Raw genomic sequence first — 27381 nt, forward strand, 5'->3', positions numbered from 1 at the left:
TCATTCATTGTAATCAATTGCATCGAACTTGACCAAACTTAGACCCTGATTTGTCAGAAATAATTAATCAAGCTACCTTATTCAGACTTACAATAAATTCAGACCTATAATAGCAAAGAACCAGCAATTCATTGTAATTTCAGCGTTTCCTTCCGCTCTTTTATTATACTGATCAAGTGTATAGTTCTTCATTTCACGCTTGCAATCTTAATAAACTCAGTTAAGTAATGTTCCGACGATCCAATATGTTTAGTTCAACTGCATCATACCGATCAACTTCTTCAGTGGCAATTTCAGAACAATTTCCCGTAAGTAAACAATTTCCACTTCAAAATAACAGGACTAGCCAAGTTGCTATATTTGATCTGAACAAAGGCGCACTTATTAAAGTATCTTCTGTTTTTATTTTTCTGATCATGAAAATTGCACAAATAAAATAAAAGGGTTTCTAATTGTTACCATAAAACATGAGTCATATCTGGTAGCTAACACAGAGAATTGTTAAAACCTGCTCTTTATACCTGCTAACCACCTGTCATTTTTGTTTTAGGATTCCGATTACAGCTCTGAAGTATTGGCCTGGTCACTGTCTAGTATCTCTGGCTGCTTAACATCAGATGACGAATCAGGATACGACTCAACTTCACATTACGCAACAAGCGATTACGCAACACCAGAAGACGATAACGATGTATTCATCACCGGGAGCTTCGAAATTAACTATGACGTAACACCACTCAGCGAATTGAACATTGACGCTTTCTTTGAACAACGAAAGAAGCCTTACGTAATCAAGAAATCCGGGAACGACAGTTCGCTCGTTATTGAAACCCAAAACCCGTCTGGCGAAGTTAAACGACGAAATTTGCTGAACCCTGACCGCTTCAAGACCCAAATGTGCAAAGCCTACAAAAGGGGTTCTTGCCTCTTTGCCGAACAATGTCAATTCGCCCATGGAAAGGAAGAACTTAGAGCTCCAAAAGTTCACCAGAAATACAAAACCCAAAAATGCAAGAATTTTGATGCTGGGAATTGTAAGCATGGAAATGACTGCTGGTTTATCCACACTAATGATGAGAATGAGAAGAAATTGACCATTCAAATGAAGGCGTTGTCGAAAAAGTCAGCCAAGGAGATCCAAGATTGGTCTTTAAACAAGTCATAAATCACGGAGTGACTCTGGCATCATTACCCAGTTTGGTGCTTTGTTATGGTTTTGATCATAAATTTCCCGTTTTCTTTTCAAAGTATTTGAACGCTCAGAACATCCCATCACCCTATACTTTGACTATTTAAACGGCAAACTCGCCAAAACCCGGTTAACAAATAAACCAATTGCATTCTGATCGGATACTGCGGTGTTCTGACTCCTGCGCGAGAATTTATTGACAGATAACTCAGCGTTTAATGGTGCTTTTTCAAGGTGCTACATTCTGTCTTGTATATTAAAATTTCCAATTTTCAAATTTATTGACAAGGTATTGCAATTTTTGGTGCATATCAATTAATTTAATTTTTTTGTTCATTGACGTCAATTGAGACCAATTTTTCTCGAGACTCCAATTTGACAAAACTCATCTTGTTGGCTCTTTCAGAACTCGTCGTTTTAATGGACGACTGGTACATCCTAGGTATATCATTGAAGATATTTTTTCAAATTTTATAGTTGTCCTTTAGTTCTGCTTTTGGGTTTCATAGAGTTCACTGGAGAAAAGAAATTTCCCAGAAAACACGTTAAAATTAGTTCATCTAATTTGAAAAGTTGCCAGGGGTGATCTCTAAAGGTCAAAGAAGAACACTAATATGAAATTTTATTATGAATAGCATTTGTAGGCATGTATAACATTTATCCATAAAACAAGAAAAATCAGCCGGGACAATTTAGAACAGTATAAAGGAAACATTGAATACAAAAATTGATTACCAAAACAGGTTACAGCGCCCCCAACCAATATTAGTTATGACAATGATATAAATTATTTACAAAATGAATCACCTAAAATCTACTATAGCTATTCGTTAGCATATATTAGTCGCAAAATACCCTGCTCAAAATAACATTAAGAATCAGGCCCAATATCACTATTGAAACAGAAACTATCAACGGAAAAATGGATCATGCTCACACCTCCCCTCAACCAAAACATACAGTCAAAATAACAAGTTTTAGAAAATTGCCTATTTGTGGCAGCAATAGGACTTTTTAAACCCAAACTGGGACAGCCCAGCTATGTAGCAGGTTGCACTTTGTTTTAAATTTACTTTCATTTTTGGTAGCAAAATTTTTATATTCCTCTGCTGCCAAAAAATCCATGCAATTTAAATAAAACCCCTTGAGTTGAAATGTGGATAACGTCGAATAAACACCACATATGGTTCATGCTATTTTTCTCGCCACAGAAAATTCACCGATGAGAACCAACGGCACTTCAACCCACGCACAATACACGCATTTCCACATACACGCATTTGAAAAGGCAAAAAACAGCACAGCACAAGTTTGGTACAGAAGCTCACTAGCAATCTTGTTCCTTTGCTTTGAAGTAAGATTGTTAAAAACCAACGTGTGTGTGTGTGTGTGTATGTGAGTATTGGGGGGTCGCAAGATCCAGATAATTCAAGTGGGTAAAAATTACAACTTTGTGCATTGCACTTCTCTAATTCTAGTAAAATACTATTTAATACGACACAGTTAGTAACAGAGTAATGACAGATAGTGACTTTAAGGTCGTTGATATCGACCATGGTAATGATAAACAATAAAATTAGGAGCAACAATTTTATAGCGCAGAAACTTTTTAAAAAATGATTTTTAACGAGAAGGCTTATAGAAGTTTTCAAAGAGATATCAAAGAATTAGTGTTACTTTGTGCACGTTGCAAGGGGCTTGGTGCGCGCGCGGGGGACATAGGGCGTGGTTATAATTCACTAGTATATTTTCACGTGTTATTAGTTTTCACTGCAGTAGTTGAAGTAAAGAAGTTTCGATTCTGTTTTAAACTGCACCAAATTTGAATTTGGCAAAATGGCACTAACATACCAAGTAATAGCTACCCATTTTAGGTAACAAACATAATTGCAAGTTTGAGCTCAACAATCGCTCAAATATAATGAGATTGCTAAAATGTAGCATCAATAAGATCAACATTCATCACAGTATCGAGTAGTTCAAATCTCAGGTATATTTTCAGATTTGTCCTCTAAAAGTCCAATAAATCAGTACGTAGGACCCGTTTTCATTTTCCCAGCCGGAATATAAACCTCTATGATTACCATTTTTTAAGCATCATTGTGAAAAATAATATTAGGCTATACAAACTATGACCAATGCGGGAAAACTCACTGTTGGCAGTGTAAATGCCTAAAAAGTGAGTACATACCCCCCCCCACCAAAGCTTAGTGGGCATACAACTTGTATACCCCAGGCGCCGCTCGTGCTTATTTTTTGCATAGTAATGTGCTATATAACGGCTCAGCGTGGTTAAGTTGGGGTTTTTAGAGTAAAAAACACTGTATGTGGACAGATTAGATCCCTAATGTTCGATTAGGATAGAGGGAGGGGGCGTGAGGAAACCAGATCCGATAGTTTCGGCTTTTGGAAAGCGGACACTTAAAAGGACGGATTGTTGGCGGATCGTGCAATTGCATCTTGGACAGACTGGTGTGCGGATGCTGCTGCTGCAGCCGCAGCGTGGGCTGCGTTCCAGTTGGCCAGAGAGGCCGAGGATGCCGGGTCATCGAAGAGAGATCCGGCTACCACTGCTGACGAGTTGGCTGCTGCCACAGCGGCTGCCGAACTCACCTAAAATGATCGCCTAGGTTACATGACAATGCTTGAAGTAGCTGAGAACTTTTTGCATTTATCTAAAACCACATCGGGATAAGGGATGTTGAGCTAGAACGTCGAAGTGCCTTTTGCAGAGCCAGTCAACCTTGTCTAAAACAAGCAACTTCCAAGTTCACAATAGCTGAAAGTTGAGGAAAGTTGAGAGTGGCATTGCCGATTTAAAAGATACAAGATTATAAAGGCAGATAGTCAAAGTGCGTTGGCAAAATATTTCAGCCCACAAAAAAGTAACATAACTGAAAGGGTCGGGCGAACTGATCTGAAACGACCATCGAGAGGCGAAGCCAATCAGGGGGGTGGGGGTAGGGCTGGACGCGGTGGGTGGGGGTCCATATAACCACGTGGGGGATGGTGAGCGGTAAGTGATGGGGTGAGTGGGAGGGAGTCGACAGTTGGGGGCGGGTGGGCTTAGTCAAGCTTTAAAAATTAAGTACCGCCCTTCACACCATGAAATGGTCTCCTCAAAAAAATTTTGATGAATCGCTTAATTAGAGACTAGTATGGAGTAAGGCTCCAAAAGAGCTGCTACACTTAATGCCTTCCGGGCGTTACCAGTTCATCCGGTTTTTCAGGACGAAAAATAAAAGGGTCAGGAAAAATTGGTCAAGCAAAAAATTGCATAAAAAGACAATAGGACTAATGTAATTGTAACGAACTTAGTTTGAGAGCAATTAATAACATAACTGGCAGATTGCCAGAAAATAGCCGCAATAGATTCGTAGATCGGCAGTCTCAAAAAAAAACAGTAAAAAAGACAGACCAAAAAAATTTGTGTTTTCATTGAAGGCTGATCTGTTATATTTTGATCAAAAATCTGTTTAAGTTATTGCTGCTTCTATTAGCTGATCTCAAATAACCTTCATTTAGAGTGACACACACCCATTTGACATTATCTCTTTGAATTAAAGTAAATAAAAGTCAATTTCAAAGTGAGGAAGTCATTTTTGAGAGTGAGGTAAATCAAGTGTGACCAAAAAATTTATCAAGCAAAAAACCTCGCTCCACTAAGAGCGAAAAATGACGTCACACATGCAATTCAGTTGAAATTGCATGAGCGAATGAACAAAAAGTGGCTGTGACGTCATAGCCGGAAGAATTCCGGAAGCAACTCGAAGAGTCAAAACTTCACAAACAAAACCGTAATTGCAGCGGAAGGCATTCATTACCTTTTGTATTAAACCATTAACTCATTACCTCCCCATGTCTGATCTAAAAATTGTAGAAACTTAAACCACTGTCACCAAGAGAAACAAAATGCAGCAAAATTTTATTTTATTGAAAATGTTTGGTAACGTTAAAAAAAAATCCGAAATGGATAAGAAGGTCAAAATACTGATGGGCTGAAACAGCTGACAGGGCTATCAATTGCCCTCAAATAAATCATGATTCTAATCTCAAAAAGATCGGGAAAGCAAACGGCAGATAAATCTTAGAAACTAATTAGATCTTTTTAAAAAAGAATGCTCAAATTCAAGAATCAGAAAACCACTATAATTACATTTCTAATCACTGCAATTAAGACACAAAACAGCACACACTTCTCCCTTATTCTACATATGCTAGACAACATAATTTCAAACTAAATCAAAAATTAAATTGACAACAGAAAAGACGTAAGCAGCAGAAGAATATTCAAAGGCAAAAAAATGTTTATTAACTCCAAGGCCGGAAAAATTGCAGTAGATAGTATTAAGTGGAAATTCTGGAAAATGCTCGCTAGCAAACTCTCAGTACTGCCTTATGTTGAAACAAATCAATTGCAAACCAAAGAAATGACGAAAATCTAAGAAAAAGCTGAAATCATTCAATTTTCTAACAACAAAAAAAACCAATATAACGAAACCAAAAGCAGGTGCCAGGACAAAGCTAGAATGAGACAAACTAGAAAGTGAAGAAAATGAACACAATGTAAGTAACACCGTACCAAAAAGACTAATTCTCGATATTTGAACGTTAAAAACCTAATTAAAAAAAATCAAGAAACATAAACCGACTAATGTCGGAACAATTGCACTCGAACGAGAGCAATTGCACAAAACTAGAATGATACTAACTAGAATGTAAATATCGGCACAATGCGAGGAACACCGTAACAAAAATACATTCTTGATTTTTGAAAGTTAAAAATCAAATTACAAAAATCAAGAAAAACGAATACATTTCATTGTTCAGCATTCGAGACATAGAAAAGCTAACTAGTCATCCGATACAAATGATCTATACTCCTGAAAAGAACAAAAAAAATAGGAAAAAGCAGAATTCAAACATACGAAACATTTAAATATTTCGCATAAAAATGGTCAAAAAATTGCATTCATGAAACAGTTTTAACTGCTTTTCAAAAACTTAACGCCAAAAAATGATCGAATTTTTATTGAAACTAAATTAAAGTCCCGCATGTTTCACAAAAAGGCTTTCTAGTAATAGAAACCAAAACACGAACAAAAAAAATGACAAAAATCGGAAAACTACCAAAATCGGATTAGCATATGTACAATTTTATAAAACAAAATTACACCGAGGTAGAAAGAGGTGTTGAGTATAGGAATTATCAAAGAGAAGTTGCCATATTAACTGATTTTTGACAAAAAGACTGTTAAAATATCCAAAAATGAAGAAATTAATATAAAAAAGCCCAAAATTAACTACAAAATCAAGAATTATGTGTCAATTTTCAACTTGAAACGCATTTTCAGGCTCTGCAAAACACTGTGGTATCAATTTCCAAGTTTGACATTTCAATATAGCATCGAATAAATTCAATTTCTACAAAAAACCAAACTACAAGCAAAAAAATTGGGCCACTTAGACGAAAAAACGGCTAAAAACGGTTATCTATATGTGCCATTCAGTCAAAATGTACTTTTCAAAGTCAAAAAGTCATTCACTAAACGCAGCACATGATCAAAAAACTTCTCTCGCTCAGAAAAATAAGTTCACACCGCAATTTTACTCACTTTCGCTTTTAGGTCAAAACAGCGTCTGAACGAATAGTACTTCCGGTAAAAAAACCTTAAGAAAACCAATACTCCTCTTCGAGTCGTAAAAAAACCAAGAGAAGGTCAATAATAGCCCCAGCTATCGCTGTGCGGCTATTAAAAATATGAAAACTTAAATTTCGTCCTTAATGGGCATCCTCAGCAATCTCATTTGAACTTAGTTATGCACCAAACACATGCACAGGTTAAACAGTTAATTTTGTAATATCTATAAAGCTGTTTGCTATTCGAGATTGATTGATTCCTGTTTCCAAACGAAAAGCCAAAATTTGTCGAATATTTTACAATCCTCAAAATTTGTAACATTATCGGAAAATATTCCGATTCCGGCAAATTGAAGAACGGTGCGAATTTTGAAGTGTGCAATTCAATCTCACGAAAAAAAAATATTTCGCTCAAAGTATTGTGAATAAAACTGCCAATGCAAGACATAACAATCGGTATAAATGTCAAGGCCACACTATATAATAAAAGATAAGGCCTGAGTTTGCAACGATCGAAAGAATTCGTCGTTTTATCTTCTTTGCCTTTAACTGTTATAGCTAGTTGAAAAACGTAAGAAGTGCAATATAAGAAATATATTCTCTCAAAGTGTTCAAAAACTTCAATTTGGATGTAAATGAAGAATCGGCATCTACCAATATGTTGTTGCACCCAACAAACTTGTAAGATTAATATTGATTTCATTCGTTATTTTAAGGCTTAAGAGTCAAATTTAAAGGCGATAAAATTTAAGCCTGATTTTATCCACAAAGACAAAGTCTGCAAACTTTTCTAAACAAATGCTGAAGATACATCAACATTTCAAGCTCTTCAAGTAGAAACAGATCAGATATAAAACGCTTTTATTTTTTCGTTTAAAATAAATTTCGAGGTAACCTTCAAAATTTCTACAAAATCACGCCATCTTTAATTTAACAAACATCACTAATGAGAGGAGGGGTGAAGTGGCGGCGAAGAGTCGGCAGTACCAAAATTCACTAAAAAGACTAAAGAGACCAGCATGACTAATATAATTGCTAAAAACTTCATTTGAGTGCAATTAAAAGACGATGTGACAAAGTCTCTAGCCCCTAAGAAAATGGGGGGATTGGAACAAACATAACCGAATAACGTCGGGCGAATTGCTCTCAAACGACTGGCGAGCGGTTGGCTTGGTTAGTAGATAGCTACGGTTTAGGCCAGCTTAAGTGAAGGGTCTTGGCTTGAAGGCGGCGGCAGTGGGGGCACGGTGGTACAGGGTGATCTGAGCGCTTTGGGTTACGGGTGCAACGATGAGCAGGGGCTAAGCATCAATTATTCTGCCAAGAATAACATTTTCCAAATTTCTGGTGTAAAATCACGCCACAAATTCTTAATATTAGTAGCAGTCATAAGCTTTTTGAGCCATAGCTTAATTCCGTCAAAAATCAAAGCTTATCAATCAACTGATGATTGCTTGACAGCATTATGCTTAGGTGGGTCTAAAATTCTTAGCTTTGAGTTCCTGGTCTACGAACCTGGAAAAACTCATTTTACAATGCCAAGAGCACTGATAATCTGTTCGTTTTTAAATGCCAGGAAGTTTATTTTAATAGAGTCTTTGATATTGAGTTTTGAAACTTGTACTCTGGCGTTCTCGAAACGAAGAGAAGGTAGAAGCTCAACTTGAACTTCTACCTTCTTTTCGTTTCGATAACGACAGAGCACAAATTCCAAAACTCAATCATTTGAAAAACATCAAATTTTGTCAAATGATGGAAAATTTCATTTTTTGAACTTAAGGATCTAGTCGTTTCACCTAAAAAACATTGTTCGATTCCTATTGTATATCACAAAACATATTATACATACACAAAAAATTTTGATGCTAATTTTTTTTCTATTTCATTTTCAAAGCTCAAAGCAAAACAAACGGACTAACACCGGACGAATTCCTGCGAACAGGAGAGGCAATTTAATTCAGCGCTACAGAACTTCTTATGAGTTCAAAAAGTACGGACAACTGAGAGGTTTGGAACTGTCATCTTAACCAAAACCCAAACACGACTGGGAAACCACTTCGCTTATAATCGATTCCATGTTCACAAGACTTAAATTCTAAATGAGAGCAATTTAGATCGCGCAGAGATCAAAAGTGAAAAAGTCACTCGAGAACGAAAAATGTTCTAGAATAAAAGCCCAAAATCGGTCAGGCAAAAAAAAAATCGAAGAAGACGCTCATTTACAGTAAATGCTTCAAACTTCGTTTAAGAGCAATTAAAACATCACCGAATCATGACGGGTGAAATGCCCTCAAACAAACAACCGGCGAGCTTTTAACTTCAGTAGTAGCCAGCGGGTGCTTAGAAATATTAGCATTAGGGGGTACAAAGCGCAGTGGGGTTTCTCAGGGGGTTGTCATGCATTGGGGGGGGGGGGAGGAGGAGGTCGGGGATGGAAAAGCTGGACGATGGGGCCGGGTCCAAATTGCCAGATGGGCCAGGGAGTTGATGCGGGGGAATGGTGAGGACGAGACTGAGTGGAATCAAACTACTAAGACTAAGAATAGCATTTCTCACCATCCAGAACCTTCTTAAGAACCTTTCAAACAATGAATTTTTCTCAAAACAGTTTTGGCGAATCGCATAGTTAGGAGACAAGAAAGTCGTAAGGCTCCTAAGTGAGCTGCCTAGCCGCGTAATGCCTTCCGGGTTTTACATGTTGATCCACTTTTCGAGGTCGAAAATGTAAAAGCGTCAGACGAAAAATTGGTCAGGCGGGAAAACACAAAGAACCAGTACTAATATAATTTGTTAATACAGCATTTAAGAGCAATTGACAATTGAAAAAACTTTAAAAAATAAGGAAGAAAATTCGGATCTATTCTGTTTGCCCCCCCCCCCCCCGTTACAAATTATATGCTGTTATATAGCACGTTACTATTTAAAAAATGGCACGTGCGACTGGGGGGGGGGGTAAAAGATTAAAAGGTATAAGCCTACTAAGCTGGGGGGGGGGGGGGGGGGGGCAGAATAGATCCGAAAAATTCGATCATTCAGGAGTCAGCGTACACACCCGTTGTACAAAAAAATACTTGCACTCATATGAAAACAATATTTACAAACTACAGCTCGAGGGTTCGCTCCGAGGTCAAAATTCTGCTAAGAGGCCTCCTAATCTTTCAACAAACATCGAGGTTATGAAAAATGGAACTGAAGAAAAACTCCGCTCGTAAACAGAGAAAAACGATTCGCGATTGTTAATTTACATAAAATTTGAAACATACCCGGCAGATTGCCGGAAAAGAGCCGCCGTTGATTCCAATAAGCATGATTGGGATTGAAAGAATAGAAGATATTGAAAAAAAAAATTTTTTTGCACAAAAACATTTTTTAAGTCCGATTTATTTTGATGACATTTCGTAGTTGAACATAACGTACTTCTGTTTCTAAGAGAGAGGCTACAGGGGCTACTATCAATACCAATAAGCATTAGAGAAGGTAACTAAGACTTATAGGAACGACGTTCAAATAGCGGGCATCTAAAATTGGGCTTTATGGGTTTATCCCGTTTCTACTTCTGACTTCAATTTTTTATACTGACTCTGTTCATTTTGAATTGCTTTGTTGAGCAACTGATGTTCAAAATCACTTTTAGCAGAATGAGAAAAGAGAGAAACTAGCCTAGAGAAGTCAAAAAGATATCACGCAAAACGTTGAAAAAGCGGCAAAATGAGGTAAAGCGAAACATTTTTTTATTCGACGAAGTAAAAACATACCCGGCAGATTGCCGGAAATAGCCGCCGTTGATTCCAATAAGCATGATTGGGATTGAAAGAATAGAAGATATTGAAAAAAAAACAAAAGATTTTTGTACAAAAACATTTTTTAAGTCCGATTTATTTTGATGGCATTTCGTAGTTGAACATAACGTACTTCTGTTTCTTAGAGAGAGGCTACAGGGGTACTATCAATACCAATAAGCATTAGAGATGGTAACTAAGACTTATAGGAACGATGTTCAAATAGCGGGCATCTAAAATTGGGCTTTATGGGTTTATCCCGTTTCTACTTCTGACTTCAATTTTTTATACTGACTCTGTTCATTTTGAATTGCTTTGCTGAGCAACTGATGTTCAAAATCACTTTTAGCAGAATGAGAGAAGAGAGAAACTAGCCTAGAGAAGTCAAAAAGATATCACGCAAAATGTTGAAAAAGCGGCAAGATGAGGTAAAGCGAAACATTTTTTTATTCGACGAAGTAAAAAAAACATAGCAGGACAAGTCCTGACGTACAATTCAAAGAATTTTCATTGACTAAACAGAAAACTAGACCTAGAACGGACTATGAATGGATTGGAAAAATCATTTAGAAAAAAATCCTATCCAAAAAATCGAAAAAACAGTAAAAATCAAAGTGAAATTGCCGCATGTGAACAAAAAATCACTACCGATAAAGCGAATTTTCGTTCAAACACCATATTCTCACTCTACTTTAAAATTAGAGCGAAAAAATTTCACGCCGCAAAACCACTCGCTTTTTCGCTCCATTTCCTGTTTCGGCGTGACCAAAATCACTACTCCAATTTGACTTCAAAAATCATGAAAATGTGTGAACAGATCTTGAAAAAAAGGAAAGCGCCCCAATACAATTCAAATTCTTTGAATTGTAAAAATAGGAGCGCTATAATAGCCGGCTGAGAAGATGAGGGCGGCTATTAAAAACAGGATAAGTTTCAGTAAATCAAATTTTCTTTAAATTTAGATTATTCCGATTTTGGACAGCGATAGAAGATATATTAAATTCCTACCCCTCCACAAAATCTAGCGCGCCATTTAGATCAGCGGAAATATCGCTGAAAACAATATACGATTAACTGCCTCAAACTTTGTTCGAGAGCTATTAATTAATTCTCTAACTAAAAACTTACGCCAAGAAAACGTTAAATTAGGACTGGAGACGAGGGTTCAAACTTGTTCAGGAAAAGACAACAGTAATGAACCGTTCATGCGTGGAACAAAGACGAGACGCTACAAATCAAACTACTCATTTGACCAACAATTAAGTTTTTGAGTCATTTTGAGTTCTTATCCTTGAAAACAAGAAGCTTCATCTGAGCTTCAGGGATTCCCGGATGGAGCTATTGAGCTTGTCCGTAATTAATAATCCAGGTCAGGCCGTTGGTTCCCCCTTTTCCAAGGTCGACCAACAAGAAGCTTCGTTCAGGTTACGCTCAGGTATTGGTACTTGTGGTTGACAGACTAAGCGGTCATAGTACTGTAAGTCATTGAAGCCTTGCCCGTGGCAGCAAGGAAAACTGTCTGCAGTTGGAGTTGGGCTGCCTTTGTCAAGGTCATTGCATATCTGCGAAAAGAAAAGACAACCCACTAATGCCGGACAAAATGCTCTCAAACAACGGGTGGCGATGGGTTGTTGATGGTAACTAGCACCAGCTTTACGCTCATGAGGCCAGATTCGGTAAGGAGCCAAAGAGAAATCAAAGAAAATGGCGAGTCGGAAAAATGGACAAAATTGTGATAAAACTTTTGTCATTGATACCAAAAACTGTCCTTCATACCAACAAAAGAAGGAAAGCAGTTTTAGTAGATGAAAATATTTATTCCATCAGTAACCACCAACAGAAAGTGAATATCGATTCGGTTTCAATTGTTGAGACATTCAATTTTAAAAATGTGTAATTATGAATGTCTAACTGCAACAAGAACATGCTTGCATATAATTTACAGTTTGCATATTATCTGGAAGGGGAGTCGAGCGTGTTGGGCCAGGGTGGAATGAGAGGGGTGAGATGGATTAAGAGGAGTGGAGAGGGGAGGGCAGTTTTTTTGTAGGGGAGGATGGAGGTGGAGGGTTTTTTAATGAGGGAGAGCGCCCAAACTGGCGCTTAAAAAGTACACTTAAAAAACTAAGAAGTCAAAGAGAGCTTTTCAGTGACTTAATGGCCAACGGGCTTTACCTACTTATCCCGCTTTTGAGGACGAAAAAGTAGCAGCGTCAGACAATCAATGAAGCGAAAAATCACTTTAAAAAGACCACATAATAAATATAATCGTGCAAACTTCGTTTGAGAGCAATTGAACGTAACCGACTGATATTGGACGAATTGCTCTAGAAAAAAATTAGTTTACCCTGCTTTAGACGTGTCTTGCAAGGGGTGTTGCTTATTGGGAGAGGGGAAGTTGCTTGTGTGTGTGTGTGTGTGTGGGGGGGGGGGGGGGGGGAGGGGGGGGGGGGGCGCTTTAAATTACGTTATTGTAATTGGACTATTGTACGGATTATTGGATTATTAACTTTATTGTAATTAGCAACAAGATTTAAGACGGAAAACGGCTTTGGCGCATTTTGTTGCCTTTAAGTAGTAAAATGCCCGCATGTGAGTTCAGCTACTGACAATTGCGAATGAGATCAATTAGGATCACACAAAACGCAAAAACCAGTGACGTAAAATATAATTGAAAATCAAAACGGTCGATGTAGAAATAAATCCAAAGTCAAAACGTCACATGCAAAATGCATATGACACTCTCTGCTATTAAAATTGCTTCAAGTTTCCTTCGAGAGTACCCTAGATTAGGGATCCAAAAAAGTAAATAGGCACACTGACTTATTGATCGGATTTTTTAAATCATCCAACTTTGCCCAGCTACAGTATGGCGTTAATTGGACCAGTAGATAAAAAATAATTGCTTAAGAAAATTTCTGAGAACCATTAGTTGTACGACCACTTTTATTTTGCACGGATAAAATTAAAAAATATTTGAAGTTTTTGAAACATACCCGGCAGATTGCCGGACAATAGCCGCCGTTGATTCCAATAAGCATGATTGGGATTGAAAGAATAGAAGATATCGAAAAAAAAAGATTTTTGTACAAAAACAATTTTTAAGTCTGATTTATTTTGATGGCATTTTGTAGTTGAACATACTTCTGTTTCTTAGAGAGAGGCTACTATCAACACCAATAAGCATAAGAGATGGTAACTAAGACTTATAGGAACGACGTTCAAATAGCGGGCATCTAAAATTGGGCTTTATGGGTTTATCCCGTTTCTATTTCTGACTTCAATTTTTTAATTCTGACTCTGTTCATTTTGAATTGCTTTGCTGAGCAACTGATGTTCAAATACACTTTTAGCAGAACGAGAGAAGAGAGAAACTAGTCTAAAGAAGTCAAAAAGATTTCACGCAAAATGATGAAAAAGCGGCAAAATGGTAAAGCGAAAAGTTCGAAGTAAAAAAACATAGCAGGACAAGTCCTGACGTACAATTCAAAGAATTTTCATTGACTAAAAAAAACTAGACCTAAAACGGACTATGAATGGGTTGAAAACGAAAAAAAAAATTGAAAAAAGAGTAAAAATCAAAGTGAAATTGCCGCATGTGAACAAAAAAACCACTAGCGAGAAAGCGAATTTTTGTTCAAACACCGTTTTCTCACTCTACTTTAAACTTAGAGCGAAAAAAATTCACGCCGCAAAACCACTCGCTTTTTCGCTCCATTTCCTGTTTCGGCGTGACCAAAATCACTACTCCAATTTGACTTCAAAAATCATGAAAATGTGTGAACAGATCTTTAAAAAAAAGACAGCGCCCCAATACAATTCAAATTCCTTGAATTGTAAAAAAAGGAGCGCTATAATAGCCGGCTGAGAAGATGAGGGCGGCTATTAAAAATAAAACTGTCAAGGCTGCTATCTTGTTCATTATACACTACCTTTTAGTTTGACCACAAAATTAGCTAGAGAAGAAGTCAAAAACCATCGGCAAAGAATTAGAAATCAAATTCTTACTTGCTGCTGATCATTTTCAGGTCACATTTTGTGGCCGCAAGACTCCTAGTTACAGAAGTCGAGTTCGAAGAATAGCCAGCAGATTGCCAGATAATAGCCGCGAAACAGATTATTTGGACCTTTCAGAACAACAGACAAAACAGCTGACGGATTTCCAGAAAAACGCCTCGATAACTTTGTAGATCTGCGATCTCAAAAGACCAAAGAGAAATTTCTTCTTTTTTTTATTAATTTCTGAAATGTTATACATTGACAAAAAAACCGTATTATTTATTGCTGATTCCATTAGCTGCTCTCAAATAGCCTTCAATTGGACAGTTAATTTTGTGAGTGAGGTAAATCACGTGTGACCAAAAACCAATCACGCTTAATGAACAAAAAATTCGCTCCAAAAAGAATGAAAAATTACGTCACCCACGCAATTCAGTTGAAATTGAATGAACGAATGAACAAGAAATATATTAAACCGTATTGGTTTCGAGTATATTAAACCGTTTAAGTGATAATTTCAATTTAGTTGTTGGAAAAAAATTGATTTAGCGAACAACAGAATACGATTGAATTGACTTACCATTGCACTATCAGCCGACTGCGGCACGGGCGGGTACTGAAACAGCTGATGTGCTTCAGCCTGTTGTTGTGCCAAAGCTGCGACTGTCGCTGTGTCATCGCTACCCACCGGCGTCAACTGACCACTCGAGAACTGATCCTGATCAGAGTAGGGACCCGTAGGAACTGGCTGACCTCCGGATGACGCCGACGCACCTCCTCCGCTCGAGGGTCCCGATGATGAGCTGGCTCCCATGGCACCCGGGGTGCTTCCAGGAGGTCCAAGGATGTCGTTCGGGTTGTAACTTCCAGGGTTGTCTAAAAAGTTTTCGTTTTACAACATCTGTAGCGTTGAATCAGATATAAGTCGTGGTGCGAATGTCTTACCGATATTCTTCTTGTAGCGGATGCGTTTGTTTCCGAACCAGTTTGATATCTAAAACAAATTCAGTGTAATTAATTTGATTTCGATTTGGATAAACCCGCGATTTGAGGCTGTCTAGGCACAATTGACAAGCTTTATGACCTGTCAATTGACTGGCTTGAATTTTAGAAGCATGTGAAGCATTGATATTGTTTATAGGTATTTTTTACGAATTTTTTATGACAACACAGCTTTTCGTTTCTAATCATTTTGGAACTCAGGTCAATACACAGATTACCTGATACTTATACTGCACTGATACTAACTTAACTATGGACCACAATTCAAATCGTCATTAAGAGGCAAATTGTCGAAAACAGAAAGACCTGAGACAAACTGACCTGTGAAACCGAGAGCCCGCACTTTTTGGCGAGTTCTTCCTTAACCTCCTCAGATGGGTAAGGGTTGTTCAAGTGGGAGTAGAAGTACTCATTCAGGATCTCACTCGCCTGCTTGCTGAAGTTGCGCCTTTTCCTCCTAGATGTACACAGAGCTCGTTAAATACAGAATGCATTAAAATACAACAGAAGACCAAATATATCTAATAACGAGTAAAAACTGCGAGTGGAACACAAAAATCAATAATACCAATCAGCTATCGCAACTTGCTAGAAAAACACTAAATACAGCAAAAAACAATTATTAAAAATCAAGACATCGGCCAAATGTCACTCATGGGTCCGGAAGAGTAAAATATTACCAAAAAGTGCAGTAAAAACCTATGCTAAATTTATTTAATAGTCACAAGAATTCCAATGTTTGAACAAATGGTTAAGATGCAAAGTACAAAAAAAAGTAATTCAATAATTAGAATCAAACAACTCGTGACATCAAGTGTCTCAAAAACTTTCCCAAGAATATCCTTTCAAACCTCTTTCCTCTGTGCTATGTTGTACTATAATTTGCTCCAACTTGTGAGCTATTTACATGATACCAGATTTCATTGATATAGCATTTTTGATCTGATATTGCTTTATTGTCCCTGTTGAAATAGATTCAAATTTTTATGTCAATTGTGTATCGCCGGGATATTATTGGTCGTGCATGAGTTCAAATAATTGCGTTTAGCGAGAAAATTTGTCTCGCCGGTATTCTTCAGTAGGGCCAAAACTTTCGCATACCGAGCTATTCCTCGATATATTGCTCTTCATTTTGTTCATCACGCTTCAGTTCATTATCCGTGATTACCGCATATAATCAACATTTAGTATCCTTGCATATGCGGTTGTTCCCATCAAGAGACAAGTCACCATATTTTTTCTAATCACTCGAAGATTCTCTATGATATCAACGTTCAGCGCAATGGCATTGCATTTGCTGCGATTTCATATTAAGACGGCACTTCAGTGCCTCGTATTGCCCAAGTTAATGGATCACACACAACAGACTAACGTCGGATTAATTGCTCTCGAACGACTAGTGGGAGCTCGAATCTATTGCAGCCTGCTTCAGTGCAGGGGGGGGGGGTAAATTCCCTAATGGTGGGGCTTATATAAGGTCACTAGAGGTTATATACCCCTAATAAAATTTAAAGTGAATAAATGACACCACTTTTGGCGCATTTTTCATTTGACTTTTAGTAGTAAACAGCCGCCACTTGAGTTTAGCTGCTGAGACTTGTGAATGCAAGAAAATTCTGCAAAACGAAAAGTCAAGAGCGGAAAAGCTACTCGAAAGCCCAGAGTTGAAGCAAAAATTTAGCACAAAAAGTCTAAGACGCTCACAATAATTGCTTCAAGCTTCTTTCGAGGGTAATTAATCAGTATGATCGTCTCCCTTTTTAAGATGGTAACACTGAAGAACTTCAAAAGAAACCTGTTCCAATTTTAAAACTTTGAAAGGAAGCAGCTAGAGCTTAGTAAAGCTCCTTTCATCAATAGCTTGTAAACAATTACAGAAGAACAGATCTTTGCTTATTTGCAAAAGAACTAAACTGGCTTTTTCGCAAAAACTCGTGCAAAGATACTTATGCATGATACAGACCTTGCGTCCAAGAAACGCGATCTCAGAATCATGACCGCTTCACACGTGCTCTGTTTCAACTGCATCTGGATAGCGTTGAACTTCTTCTGGATAATGGCTACCATCCGGTCAATCTCTTTGGGGGATATGGGTCTGGTTCTGCTTTGTTCTCTCAAAAGATTCATCACGTGAGAGGTGAATTCATTGCATGCTATGTGGTACTTGCGCATTTCGGTGTGGTAGATCTCTCTAATCTGACCCAGCTTGGCCTAAAAATAAATTAGGAATGGGGTGAACAGCTCCGTGAAGGACTCGACTCGAATGTCTCTTCCCTTTAAGTAAACACTTATTGTACTTCTTAGGTCATTGCCATGTACAAAGAAAGCTATTGACTTCAGATGACCGGTAAACAAATTCCATTTTTAAAGGAACTCAGAAACACGAGAAACTGATAGTTAAGAGTAAATGGTAGACAGAAGATCAAATAGGTGTAAAAGTTACATTATTATTAACTATTAATTTGAATAACATAACCGGCAGATTGCCTGAAAATAGCCGCGATAGACGCTTGCGGCCTTCCATTAATTGAAACAACTAAAGAAATAAGATACACAGATCGACCACCAGTCCTTTAATAGACCACTAGACTTTTTTGGGTTAGATTCGGACTTTCAATTTGATGACATATACGGTCTACAAGGAAAGAGCCCTAAAAGAGCGTTTTCAAAATTGATATTCGAAATCAAAAACTCGAGACTAATACTCAACAATTAGGGCATATAAGTTTGGCACTACTTAGATGCACACTATTGATCTTTAACAAGTAAATGTTCATAAAACTTAAAGTTCCATTAAGTGAGTTCAGAAGTCATTTTTTGAGTGAGGTAAGTCACGCAATTGACCTAAAAGTAGCAATGACCTCACGCATACAAATTTTAACTGCAAAGCAGTAGAAGTCACTGCAGTCATTGAAAAAGTCAATTCCAAAAAGTCAGGTCGTAAGAATCATCGATGGAGACGACGAATTAAAAAACATAGCATGACAAGTCCCGACGTACTATTCAAAGAATTTTCATTGACTAAACAACAACAAAACCTAGAACGGAATATGAGTGAATTGGAAAAACCATTTCGAAAATAATCAGATCAAAACAATTAAAATAAACAGAAAATCAATGCCAAAATGGCAATTTGGTTCAAACAAAAACCTTGGCCTAGAATGAACTATGAATGGATTAGTAAAGCCATTTGGAAAAAATCTGATCCAAACAATTGAAAAAATAGTAAAAATCAAAGTGAAATTGCCGCATGTGAACAAAAACCAATAGCGAGAAAGCGAATTTTTGTTCAAACTGCGTTTTCTCACTCTACTTTAAAATTAGAGCAAAAAAATTTCGCTCCATTTCCTGTTTCGGCGTGACCACAATCACTACTCCAAATTAGACTTCAGAAATCATGAAAATGTGTGAACAGATCATAAAAAAAAGACAGCGCCCCAATACAATTCAAATTCGTTGAATTGAAAAAAAAAACCACGATGTCCCGAATAATAGCCGCTATCGCTTCGCGGCTATTAATAAATAAATTATTTTTCAAATAATTAAACTTGATAAATTGAGTATTTTAACAAAGTATAAATCTCGACTTCTATTTGGCCTCTAAGTATCATTTACTCAACACTACTGATTTTTTTTACCCAATCCTTCTTAGCAAACCATTCGTCCTCAAGCCTTCATTTTCTACTTTGTCGCTTAGAATCACAGTAATTTTTACGCAAACAAACCGGCTGCTCCTAGTAATAGATCTCCACCGTAGTAGGATCGAAAATATTAGACCCCCGTCATTGTTATCATTATATCGGGCTATATTTTGAAGTGGCTACGTAATGATAAATAGCCATCAAACCTTGTAATCGGAGTGCTCGATAGTGTTGTCCGGCTGCCCAGCTCCCCCCGTAGTCGAGGCCCCGGTGGGTGACTTGCCCTCGCCAGACACACCCTCGGCTGCCAGCATGTTGTCCAGTCTCACAATCTGTGGATCAGGAGCATCGTCATCATTCTGATTGCGCATGTTCAGGACTGAAGGAAAAGCAACCAATGAATCACCTGAGCTGTTATCAAATTAAAGCCAAAAAATTGTAAATAAGTTTATGTAGATATTTAAGCTAGCCATCTGTTCCTTCTCTATAGTTCATTTGCAAAATTTTAGCAAGTATGTATGGTTTAACACCTGAACGATCAGAAGTTTTTGAGGCTCAAAAAACAGTATTGCCAGGTAAGATAAGTATGAGTCATGATTATGGAGCTGTTTCACCAATGGCTAGTCCCACCTCCCGTTAGGATGTAAAAAACATAATCAGATCAAGAACACAAATTAGTTCGTAAACCCATAATCATGAAAACAAATATCTTGTTCACGCCAAGTATAGATCTTATTTTGATCTTCAGATTATAACTATTTGTTATTAATGGCTTCTGATATAATTAAATACATTTTTATACGTTTAGATGCGATTTCAAACATTTTAAAAATGACATTGAGTAATACTTACAGGTTCCTGTTTTTTCTTTGATTTCACAGAGTACACTGAATAGGGCAGGCCTCATTCTGTGGATATTCAGTGTCTGCTTCCTAAACAAGCAAACATGAAAAATAGTCAACAGATTTCCCGATACTAGACGAGAAGGAGACTATTTATACCAGAAGTAAACCTCAACTATGTTCTTAATTTTCTAACACTAACTTTCAATCTTCATTTTATATTTGAAAACTTAACGCAAAAGATATTTCATCGAGTTAAGCAATTGTTTGACTTTTTTGAAGAAATGTCTAAAAAGCCACACAAAAAAGGACGCTAGATGTTCACGAGTCACATCATAATGATAGAAAGCCTTCTGAATAGAATACAATGCATGTCAAAGAGATCAGAGTGCGGATGAAAAGATAGCACAAGAAAAAAAAAGAATTTATTTCTTGTACATGATTGAATATATGCAGCCATTGGATATATTTATCATGACACAAGTGGACTTGCACGGAATCTTGCTGATTCTCTATTGCAGCAATCCCCATATTTAACTCAGAAACATTAACATTTTCAATTTTACTACATTTCAAACATATAATTTACTAGCTCTTGGTTGTTAATAAGGTAAGAATCCTTTAACTTATGGTATATATTTTTTAATTCATCACGCGTACTTTTTTCTACGTTTCCAGGTAGCAGATTTAATTCCCTGAGCTTATTATACAGTTTAGCAGCACGATATTTGATCGAAAATTTCTCAAGTTTTCTCTTGCAGCAAGGTATATTGAGTAATCTTAGCTCGGATTGCCTCGTATTCCTCCTTTTTTTACTAAATTGAAACATTTCGTTACAATAATTCTCAGAATGAAAATTGCAAATCGATTTAAGAACAAATTTAAGGAGCTCGTAAATATGTAGCTCGTAGACTGAGAGAAATCCATGTTTAAGAAACAAATCACTGCAACTGTCTGATTTTCGTCGAAAGGATATAAACTTTAACACCTTTTTCTGCAACATAAACAATGATAGTAAAGAAGAGTAGCTGCAGCAGCCATATACAAGAACGCCATATTGAATAATGGGAATCACGTTGCTCGAATAATAGCTTATAAGTTGCAATCTAGGAACAAAATGTCTCATTTTAGATACAATTCCACATTGCTTGCTTAGTTTTTTCTTTACATGCTCAATATGGCTAATTAAGGAAAGCTTTGCATCAATTCTAACACCAAGATACTTGCACATAGAGTGAGTTTGGACAACTTGATCATCAAACAGATATTCACTTGAATCTATTTTGGAACCAGCAACCAGCATTTTCATTAAGTCTTTTCAAGGTTAAGTACCAGTTTATTTGATTTCAACCAGTTATTTATCTTCGCAAGTTCGAGACTAATTTCAGCACGGCTGTTTCCTATGGATGTAATATTAGTGTCGTCAGCAAACAGCAGGACATTAAGATTACAATTTTGAGGGAGATCGTTAATATATATTAGAAAGAGTAGAGGTCCCAGAATTGAACCTTGTGGTACCCCACAGTTTGAAATTTCCCAATCAGATGACACATTGTTTAAAAAAAACTCTTTGTCTCCTATTTGTTAAATACGATTCAAACCACATTAAGCATTTCCCCCTAATACCATATCTTTCCAGTTTTTCTAGCAGTAGATTATGATTTATAGTATCGAAAGCTTTCTTCACAAGGGAACAAAAAATAACCAGAATAAACACAATACTCATATCTTGTTCTTAAACATAGACGACAGATTGCCGGAATAGCTGCGAAAGACTCACGTGCCGTATAATACAGATAGAAACAGATATAAACTGAAAAAGTTATTGACGCCGCTCAAAAAAATGACAAAAACATTAAGCGATCAATTAAAAAGGCTTGTAAAATTCACTACGCGAAAGCCTTTTTATTAGAGATCTATAACACATATGAGTTCCTTTAACTAAATCAAAACAAACATAAGTCTAGCGAGTGTAAAAGTCTTTTTATTGAGTGAGGTAAGTCACCTAAGATCAAAATCTAATCAAGAAAATGACCTAAACACCTCTACTAGAGTGAGTGAGAGATGACGTCCGGCGCGCAAAAACCGCGCGCGCAAGCGAGAGGAGGAATTTAAGCAGAAAATTTGACTTTTTCAGCTTTGCGGTCTGCAAAGATTTAAAACGAAAAAAGAGCGCCAGACAACGAAGCATGAAGACATAGCAGGACAAGTCCTGCTCTACAATTCAAAGTCCTGATCTACAATTCAAAGAAATTTCATTGAGAAACAAACAGAAAAATAGACCTAGAATCGACTATGAATGGATAGGGAAAACCAATTAGAAAAACAAATCAGATAAAAAAAAAGGAAAAAAGAAAATGTCGCAATTCAAAAAAAACTACTAGCGAGAAAGCAAATTGCTGTTCAAACACCATTTTCTCACTCTATTTTAAAAATTGAGTGAAAACATTTTGCGCCGCAAAACCACTCGCTTGTTCTTCGTGTTTCAGAGTGACCAATCTGACTACTCCAATTTGAGTTCAAAACCATGAAAATGTGTGAACAGATATCAAGACAGCGCCCAATGCAATTCAAATTCTTTGAATTTCAAAACATAGCCCGAAGAATTCCGGAAGACTCGAAGGAAAAATTAGCCACCCTAACTGACAATGATTATCCTACAAAATAACACAAACCACTTAAACAATAACATTAAAACGAATAAGTTGAAAACTATTGGCAAAAGAGCGTTCGACAAATTCAATTTTCGTTCATTGACAGAAAAACCCATAAAAAACTTCAGTTAAAGAAAACGAATGTAAGGGAAAGGAAGTAAATGACAAAATCAAAAAGTAGTATTCTCTGCAAAAAGTAGTATTCTCTGCAGAATTCATGAATAAATATTTAATAAATTGCCAAGATACAACTTTCAAATCCTTATTGTAACGAACTTTCACTACTATTTCTGGTCAAGCACATAACAATTCAACAGTTTGCCAATTTATAAATCAAAAAAGAGAAGTGCGAAAAAAACAGAGTTAGACATTTGTATTATATTCCATTGAAAAGTGCCCTGCCTAGCTTCCACTGACTTCCGGCAGCACCAAACAAAAAACACTAAACAAAAGAATGACCCGTAAAAAGTAGCGAAAAGCACAAAGTCTAAATTAGCAAAAAATAAGCAAAAAACCAAACAAAAATCCGCCGAAATTTGAACAAGAAAAACTATTTTCTTAACCAAAACAAACCCAAACTAAAATCACAACAATCAAAAATGCAGCAGAAACAACAAACTTGAGCCATAGACATCTTCAAACGCTATAAAAACTTGAAGAATACAAAAACATTTGAAAACAACAGACAAAAAAAGTTCATTGGCAAAACATAGTATTCACACGCTCGCAAAACAACAGGCATCTCATAATAGGCTAATAAACTTATCTAAGACTAGTAAAAAACGAAAAACTGCAAAAAAATTTAGAAATAATTTTAAATTTCAGTTTGTAATTTTTTCCCAAAAAACGTTTAATACCAAAAAAAACTGTATCCAGAAATTCCTCAAGTAATAGGCGTCTAGTCAAATCCAACACAAAGCAGTAAAAGAAAAAATAACCGAAAAACAGCTAAACGCCTAAAATTCAGCAAAAAAGCTGAAAACCCTGTAAATTGATTTAAAATTCATATCAATTAACGGAAACCATCAAACCACAATCAAAACAACCCAAACAATAGTACAAAATCATAATTAAACCTCTAAACTAAAACATTAAATAACTAGCAACCGAAAAATTGCTCTCGAATAACAGGCGGGGTATAAACTTTTCTTTATGGGTGCAAAACATCAGACGAAGGTAGGGTTCCGAACTCCAACCTCCAGGGTCCGATTCGTTAACCTCGAAAAAGGCATTAACCACTCGGCTTTCAGGGCCTTGTCATCGTATCTCTAACAATCGGTTTTGTTTGAACAATAAACTTTACTTCGGAGTGAGAGCAATTGCAATCACTCAAAATCAAGAGCAAGTGGGTTAAAAAGTTATTTCAGAAGTCAACGATAATTCTAGAAGAAAAGCGAAAAAACCTTCAGGCGAAACATCTACATACAAAAGTTACACGTTTACAATAATTGCTGCTCGTTCGAGAGCAATTAAAAAAATCAGAAAAAAATGTTTTGAAAAGCCGCACTTGAACAAAAAAAAATTCGCTCGACTACGGAATTCACTTCACACCTTAAATTCTCGCTCACTTGAAAACAGCAGTATGAAAAACTCTTTTCGCTCTACTCTTCAATTTTGTTCAGCACCAAAACCACTCCAGATTTCACGCGTTTCTTTTTCTGCTTCACAATTTAATCTTCTGATTAACAAGAAGGACTCCTCCAATACACCTCTTCGAAACGTGAAAAAAACCACGAACACCAAAATAACTCCGCTCAGCTGACAGCTTTAAAAACCGCTCAGCTCAGCTGACTTGCAGCTATAAAAAAAAAGTAGATTAGCAGTTGAGACCAACAGCATCACCGCTAATGCAACGTGCCTATTAGCTTCCCGAGTTTCCGTTCAAACGAAAAGCCGTTACTCAGCCATGCAAGGCATGATATGAATCCCGGTGATGATATAAGGCCGTATACAACGTGTATGTTTTCTTGATAACGTTAAATGGAACATTCCAATTTTCAAAAGATGGCAAAACAAACACAAACTTGACGACCCTCGTTTGACCAGAATTTAGTTAGATATGGGTTTCTGCTAATAATCCATTAGGTCAAAACATGACCTGAACAAACATAAAATTCTGGTGAAAAACTTGTAGAAAGCCAATCCTACACCAAAAAAGACCACTAAGACTACTTAATATTTAAGTCTCGTTTTCCGAGGAAGCGAAAGAACTGCTATTTTCATTTCTTGCCAACTGCAGCCAAAAAGTAAAACTTAATGGCAAGTTCTCTGATTGTGAAATTGTGAATCACTGTTTGCCACAGTGAACTGTTTTAGGACCACCCATTTTTCTTTTATATGTAACGATTTTTCGTCTGCTATAAAGACAACGGAGAAAGTAAGACAATTCGCGGATGACACAAGTATTGTCTGTTGTTTAAAGGAAAGTAGCTTACATGGAAAAGTGAAGGAAATTTTATAAACAAACATTATGTAGAGATGAACAAACTAACTTTGAATACGAAAAAAAAACCGAATTAATATTTTTCTCGCGCAACAATTCTGATTTCGGATCAACTTTTTATAAAAACGTTCTCACAACACAGAAATGTTGCAGGTACCTGGTTTTCAAATCGTTAGAAACCTTAATTTCGATGAGCACCTGAATAAAACCTTAAAACAGATGGCTCATGCTATAATATCAATATAACTAATTAGACATCAAATTCTCCTGAACGCACGCATTCTTCTTTTAAAATCACTTGTGCTTTCACACTCGTTTTCAGCAATCTTTTCAAAATTATCTGCAAAAAACCTAAAACACCTTAATTGACAGATTAATTGGTGTATAAAGGTGTGCTTTCTACGCAAAAAGTATGACAAAGCGGAGATCTGCTAATACAGACAAAGATCCTACCAGCTGAGCTAATAATAGCAAAAATGTCGCTAATCAAATTTCATTATGATATAGCGAGATCAGAAAATTCTGAAAATTTTCACAGGTATCTGAGTCTTTATCAAAACACTAGATCAAAACCATTCAAAAATAGACAGACTGTCAAAACCAATTTTGGAATGAATTCGATTGTTCGTCAATGCGTACAAAAACTGAATAAGTTACCACAATGGCTTCGGTTGGCAAATGAAAACATTTTTATGAAAAGGTTGAATGGTTACTTGCTCTCACAACTTGAAAAAATTTCTTTGAATAGTAACGTAGGAGCTTTTAAAATTTATCTTTAGGGAGCAAACAATTTGAAGAAAATTTGAAATGTGATTCTTTAAGAAAACTGACCGAAGTTCATTATTTTGCTGGAAAGAATTATGATTTGATTCTTGAAAAAAAACACGAAAACCACAATATAACTCCGCTCAGCTGAAATCTTCGCAGCTATAAAAATAAATTGTAGATTAGCAGTTTAAACCAACAACATCATCGCTAATGAAAAGTGCCTGTTAGCTTCCCGAGTTTCCGTTCAAACGAAAAGCCGTTACTCAGCAATTCAAGGCATGATATGAATCCCGGTAATGATATACGGCCATATATAACGTGTATGTATTCCTGATAACGTTAAATGGAACATTGCAATTTTCAAAAGATGGCAAAACAAACAAAAATTTGACGATCCTCGTTTGACCAGAAGTTAGTTAGATATGGGTTTCTGCTAATAATCCATTAGGTCAAAACATGACCTGAACAAAAAATTTGGTGAAAAATTTGAAGAAAGCCAATACTACACCAAAACAGACCACTTAGACTACTAAATATTTTAGTCTTGTTATGTCGCGTTATTTTAGTCTCGTTTTCCGAGGAGGCGAAAGAACTGCTATTTTCATTTCTTGCCAACTGCAGCCAAAAGTACAACTTAATGGCATGTTCTCTGATTGTGAAAATGTGAATCACGGTGTGCCACAGTGAGTTGTTTCAGGACCACTGATTTTTCTTTTACATGTGAACGATTTTTCGGCTATCATAAAGACAACCGAGAAAGTAAGACAATTCGCAGATGACACAAGTATGGTCTGTTGTTTAAAGGAAAGTAGCTTACATGGAAAAGTCAAGGCAATTTTATAAAAATAACATTGTAGAGATGAACAAACTAACTTTGAATACGAGAAAAACCGAATTAATAATTTTCTCGCGCAACAATTCTGATTTCGGATCTACTTTTTATAAAAACGAAGTTCTCACAACACAGAAATGTTGCAGGTACCTAGTTTTCAAATCGTTAGAAACCTTAATTTCGATGAGCACCTGAATAAAACCTTAAAATAGATGGCTCATGCTATAATATCAATATAACTAATTAGACATCAAATTCTCCAAAACTCAAGCATTCTTCTTTTAAAATCACTTGTGCTTTCACACTCGTCTTCAGCAATCTTTTTTTCAAAATTATCTGCAAAAAACGTAAAACGCCTTAATTGACAGATTAACTGAGGTATAAAGGTGTGTTTTCTACGCAAAAAGCATGACAAAGCGGAGATCTGCTAATACAGACAAAGATCCTACCAGCTGAGCTAATAATAGCAAAAATGTCGCTAATCAAATTTCATTATGATATAGCGAGATCAGAAAATTCTGAAAATTTTCACAGGTATCTGAGTCTTTATCAGAACACTAGATCAAAACTATTCAAAAATAGACAGACTGT

At 36.5% G+C, this 27381-nt stretch overlaps 2 protein-coding genes across 3 annotated transcripts in view; one reads left to right on the forward strand and one right to left on the reverse strand.

Annotated features, from left to right (window-relative positions):
* The first annotated feature begins 87 nt into the window (after nucleotides 1-87).
* On the forward strand, nucleotides 88-1535 carry LOC142349492 (uncharacterized). The gene is made up of 2 exons (XM_075401086.1): nucleotides 88-308; nucleotides 551-1535. The coding sequence occupies exons 1-2, from the start codon at nucleotides 228-230 to the stop codon at nucleotides 1163-1165; spliced, it is 696 nt and encodes a 231-aa protein (XP_075257201.1). The 5' UTR covers nucleotides 88-227; the 3' UTR covers nucleotides 1166-1535.
* Nucleotides 1536-3450: 1915 nt separating this feature from the next.
* The window catches only part of LOC142349745 (uncharacterized), a 30822-nt gene continuing 6891 nt past the window's right edge, over nucleotides 3451-27381 (reverse strand). Inside the window, exons 3-9 of one of the 2 annotated variants that reach the window (XM_075401492.1) lie at nucleotides 20104-20183; nucleotides 19458-19630; nucleotides 17574-17821; nucleotides 15932-16067; nucleotides 15554-15602; nucleotides 15189-15484; nucleotides 3451-3802 (exon numbers count right to left, since the gene is read on the reverse strand). In XM_075401492.1, the coding sequence (XP_075257607.1) occupies nucleotides 3611-3802; nucleotides 15189-15484; nucleotides 15554-15602; nucleotides 15932-16067; nucleotides 17574-17821; nucleotides 19458-19630; nucleotides 20104-20183 (1174 nt within the window). In that variant the 3' untranslated portion in view covers nucleotides 3451-3610. Of the gene's footprint in view, nucleotides 3803-11733; nucleotides 12172-15188; nucleotides 15485-15553; nucleotides 15603-15931; nucleotides 16068-17573; nucleotides 17822-19457; nucleotides 19631-20103; nucleotides 20184-27381 lie in introns of those variants that run through there. The other variant, XM_075401493.1, reaches the window with a different exon arrangement.

This window comes from Convolutriloba macropyga, chromosome 11 (genome assembly GCF_964194025.1).
Source record: "Convolutriloba macropyga chromosome 11, txConMacr16.3, whole genome shotgun sequence".
Classification (NCBI taxonomy): domain Eukaryota; kingdom Metazoa; phylum Xenacoelomorpha; order Acoela; family Convolutidae; genus Convolutriloba; species Convolutriloba macropyga.